Source organism: Oncorhynchus clarkii, chromosome 7 (genome assembly GCF_045791955.1).
Source record: "Oncorhynchus clarkii lewisi isolate Uvic-CL-2024 chromosome 7, UVic_Ocla_1.0, whole genome shotgun sequence".
In the NCBI taxonomy this organism is placed as follows: Eukaryota; Metazoa; Chordata; class Actinopteri; order Salmoniformes; family Salmonidae; genus Oncorhynchus; species Oncorhynchus clarkii.
Window position 1 is genome coordinate 19,723,191 of NC_092153.1, and position 5,233 is coordinate 19,728,423.

Consider the following 5,233-nt stretch of genomic DNA (forward strand, 5'->3'; position numbering starts at 1 on the left):
GCCCAATGACCCTACCAGGTTTTCCTCTATCGGTGATGAGCATAGTAATTTGGTATGAAAGAAGAGCGCACCTCTGAGACCCCTTGTTTGGTGCCTAAAAGCCATCTATTATTTATTTGCTGAGATTCGTAAAATTCAATTGGACGTCGTCACTTCTGACAGCGCGGATCTGCACAAGTGATTGGTCTATTGCACGTGTGTTGGCACTCACGTGCTTCCGGTTGGTGTGGGGGAAAAAGTGTGTGAGAGGGATAACGGGTTTTAGGAGAGTTTAGAAAGATCGCGCTGACATACATTAGAGAATGCTAGGGACGACGCTGCTGCGCGCGATGTGTAGTCAGTCGTGGTAGCGCAGGGCTATTGTGACACTTGGATCGCTTTCGTAGACAACATGTCGACAGTGTAGAACATTGTCACATTTATCAAAAGTATTTTATATAGGCTTCCTTCATAATATAGTCAGATATCTTTTTTTGTTTGCTATTATTCGGATACGGTATTGAGCAACAAGTGGAGTTTGGCGTGGAGAGTTTGCGCTCCAGCCAAAAGTGTACCAGTTATGGAAGAGCGAATTGATCAAAACAGCCGTGATTCGACTGAGGGCGAGAGCGTGTCCCTCTCCCCGAATCTACCATCTCCTCCCATTTTGCCCCACCAGGCAGCACAGCAAGTACATAGAACCACAAACTTTTTTATTGACAATATTCTGCGGCCAGACTTCGGCTGCAAGAAGGAGCTTGGGAGTCGGGATCGGGCGCAGACCTCCGGCAGAGAAAACGTCAACCCTTTGGTCATCAGGCCATCTCACGCGAGCAGCCTTTGCCAGGATTCCAACTGCAGTAGTGACAGTACTTCTTCTTCGTCGTCCTCACCGTCCTCGAAACAAAGCTCGACAAAACAAGGTGAAGGGAATGGGACTACCACAACGAGATATGGAGACACTGCGTCAATAGTGGTTGTGAATGCCAGTAATGGAGGATCTCCACCCGCTAAAGAATCTACGCCGATGTTATGGCCTGCGTGGGTTTACTGCACGAGATATTCGGATCGACCATCATCTGGTATGGCGCTAGTTTCCGAATCATTTTACCCCTGCAGATCTGAAATGTGAAAGTCCGTTATTTTGGTTGTGTTTGGAGTAGGCCTAGTTTATAGGTCAATGTGAACATCGTAAACTCTGTCTCTCTCTCGCTGCCTCTCTCTCTCTGTCCCCTGTGTCCCCCCCCCCCTCTCTCTCTTTCTCTCTCGCTTTGCTCCATTGTACAATTAATTCAATTCGTGAGCGTTTACGCACGATAGACAAAAATAAAATAAAAAGCTAATCATAACAACAGCCAAAACAACAAATAATGATAGGCCTGGATTATCATGGTAGGCTAGACTAGACATATTCCTATAGTATTTGCCATAATCTCTCTAACAAAAACACACACACACACACACACACACACACACACAAACACAATTGCCACTTTGTTTTGGTGAGAGCATTTCAAACCAAACGATTAATAAGACCTGGCAGAACATGTTAGGAAGACCAACTGGTCTGCAACTTGATTCTCCTCCCTCATTTGAATTATTCTCCTCAAAACAAAGCAATGCCGAAAACCGGTCCTCCGTTTTATCACATTGTTTATGTAAAACTCATTGAAAAGTGTTGCATGGACAAGACAAACTTGAAAGGAGTGGTCACCGAAACGTCCACTTTACCTGTGGTCGTTTTGTTTTACTATCTTGTTTTACTTCACACCACATGCCTATTCTGACTGTTAGCTGTTAGGCAAGCCTTCGCTGTGGGCCGTCTCCAAATCGCCAAAATTGCAAAATATTCCCCCCCCCCCCCCCCCCAAAAAAAAAAAAGATAGATTAATCAAATAGTTTAGTCTATATTATCTACATAAGTCAACAATTACGTCCTTCGATTAGACTACAATAGCTGACTTTCTTTTCACCCGACGAACATATTGACGGGCCTATGGTGTATATCAGTGGTTTGTATAGACTGCCTTGTCTATATGTTTGGGGGTTTATTATCCACAATCTTTCTGAACTTGACGTGGGATTCAGAATTCAGAAAATATGTATCGATTGACTAAAGTGATTTATTGACTGATTAAGCTATAAGATTTAGGCCTAGGCTATATGACTCTGGGGGAAAAAACACTAGGCCGATTGGTTTCGATATCTTTCGGGAATTATATCTGGTCTGGTCTGTAGGCTTACGAAAATGGATTTAACCGACAGACTATATAATTGTTTTAGCTAATCAAATAGCCTATGTTATATTTTAGGCAAGTAGGCCCTGGCCTAGCCTGTGTATGTTATTGCTATTGTAGGCCTAATACTGTTATTGTATTCAGAAAGTAGCCTATATCTGCAGGTAAACGTGACCCCAAATTACGAAATAAATATGACATAGGGCTACAGTCCATAACGCGCATGAAAATGTCCAATAAAAATATCCCGCCAATTAAAAAGTACAATGCTATATAGCCTAGGTTTATGCACAATATATTGTGTTTATGATAGCAGTAGACGCATATAGTTGAGTTTCACACAATACAGTATCGAACTGAATTAAACCGTATGCTACAATGCACTGACTGAATTGGGATCCGCAGCTTGATTTTGCAATATACCACCTAGTTGTGTTTTTTCCCCTATAGAGATAGTTTTTTCCCCCTGAAATGACAGCCTACATTTTGTTGTGTCGTCTGCGTTTTTGGAGAAGTCAATCGAATGGATGAATATTAGGCCTATATTAGCTATGCGCTAGGCCTATATAGCGGTTAGGTAACACGTTTGCAAAAAGTGTGTCGTAAAAAGATAAACGATGAGGCTATATCCATGTATCTTCTTTATCGCAATATTAGCACATTATGAACCTCTCAGATGTAATTATGTGCACGCTACATGGCTGTGGATAGAATAGACAAGTATCTCAATACAGACTTGCAAGACAGTAGCCTAACGTTCCAGTGCAATGGCGTTTTAGATAGACCTATTGCAATGTAGGTCTAACCATAGCCTAGTGAAATAGTCAATTACCAAATATGTTTGCCTTAAGTTTGTTTACTTTTACATTTTATGGCACCGAGTTTTTATTCCACACATTGATGGAATGAGCGGAGGAATAGTGTCTGAGCTGAGGTATAAGGTGCTAAGGACTGTGTGTTCTCGTGCTTGCACCGGTCTGCAGGGTAGGCCTGCAGAAAAAGGGGCATGCCAATCAACAATAGTCTGTTAGAAAGTATAGGCATGTAGGTTGATATTATATTGTTATTATTGATATTACCCAATCTGTCTGAGGAAACTATGAAATTCGTAGACCACATATAGCCTAGGCCTAAACAAATGCGCAAAATAGACACGCGATCGAGGATAACGGTCATTCACACCACTAGGCCTACGTCTTATTGTTTTGACGTTGCTTATATGTTTTTGGTTCTGTATTATGTAATTGGAAGATATGTGTTACTGCATTTCTTATATTATGAATATTCAAATGAATGAATTATGTAAATACAACTGTTCATCATTTAGTCTTGCACCTTGCGCCTGGGGCAAAATGGTCGCAATGACTGCAAACACACATTTAGCAATGAACAATACTTATTACATTGAAATACTCCATTGTTTTAGTCATGTGTAAATTAATGTTTTTTGGGCCTAGGACTAACTGATATTTACGTGTTCGTTTCACTGTTGTTTCTACATCAGGCCCAAGGACACGGAAATTGAAAAAGAAGAAAAATGAGAAAGAAGACAAGCGACCCAGAACCGCGTTTACGGCTGAACAGCTGCAGAGACTTAAGTCCGAGTTTCAGTCAAATCGCTACATAACAGAACAACGGAGACAGTCACTGGCCACAGAACTGAATCTCAATGAATCCCAAATAAAAATTTGGTTTCAGAATAAGAGGGCAAAAATCAAAAAGGGGAACGGCTACAAGAACGGCCTGGCTCTCCAACTCATGGCCCAAGGACTGTACAACCATTCCACAACCACGGTCCAAGAGGAGAAGGATGATAGCGAGTAAATTCCCCCCTCGTGCAGGGCAAAATAGACGCTGAACTGAAGCAGAGTGCTTGAACTCTTTTGTGAACTGAAAAAGAAAGAGGTAAATACGATTTGACTGGGACAGATTCTATTTAAAACCGATTTCTGTTTATGATACAGTATATGGACATCATTATATAAAATACGAACATTATTAAAGTTTATATATAGCCAAAACAATATGACGTTGTATATATTTAATTTCAGGTAAGGTTATGTCTGTATCAATCCCTACTTGCTGGAGATTTAAAGTTTTCTTTTTCTTATGATGTTGTTGGCCATTGTTTTAGTATAAGTGTCTGACTCCTAGATTTTTTTGTGTGATTTCTGTCGCCCCTCTCCCCAATCTCTCACAATTCTGCAGATTGCGTTTCTGAACCGACGCGCCAAGCCAAAGATTTTAATATGTTCAGAGAATATGTAGTCTGAAATAAATAAAAAAATGTAGAATGTTCTACAGTTTCATTCGTCATTGAAATTCTATACATAAAAGCGTAGTTTGTAAATCGTTCAAAACTAAGGCCCAGGACTAACACTATGTCGTTTAAATAAAGCACTAAGAGACAATGACCTAATATGAGGTATTTTGTTGAGCTTTAATTATTTCCTGTAATGCAAAACAAACCTACCTTTTTACATTTTGTTCTAAGACATTCTTCATCCTTTTAAGTGAGTTAATTCAGATAATGTTGACATGCATATATTTCCCACGAGCTATGCCATTTGCTATACAAACATTGCTTGTTAATAAATAGGCCAGAAGGTCCAGGCGTGTAGCCTAGCCTACCATAATGCCTACACACTCACGGAAACCATGTAACCTATAGGCAGGCCTATATCCGTCAAGGCCACAGTGCACGCATGGAAGTTTTTTTTTTTAAACTATTCGTTTATTGGGGGAAAACACAGTAATAGTAGTATTACGATTAGTAGGCATATTATTATTGTTCTTTCTTCAATAATATTGTATTACTATGAGTACACGCAGTATCTCGGCCCTTATCATTGGGATATACTGTATGTCTACATTTAGGCTAGTATTATAGAACATGGTGATGACGTTTCTAAATGGCAGTGGTGGAAAAAGTACCCAAATGCAATACTCTAAAAAAAAGATGCCTTTATACAAAATGCCTTTCTACAAAAGTAAATGTAATTGCTAAAATATACTGA

The 5,233-nt window shown here is 40.1% G+C and overlaps 1 protein-coding gene across 1 annotated transcript; it reads left to right on the forward strand.

The window, feature by feature from the left end:
- Positions 1-361: 361 nt before the first annotated feature.
- LOC139414147 (homeobox protein engrailed-1-B-like) lies at positions 362-4,445 on the forward strand. Its single transcript, XM_071162028.1, has 2 exons — positions 362-1,061; positions 3,721-4,445. The coding sequence occupies exons 1-2, from the start codon at positions 560-562 to the stop codon at positions 4,038-4,040; spliced, it is 822 nt and encodes a 273-aa protein (XP_071018129.1). The 5' UTR covers positions 362-559; the 3' UTR covers positions 4,041-4,445.
- The last annotated feature ends 788 nt before the right edge of the window (positions 4,446-5,233 follow it).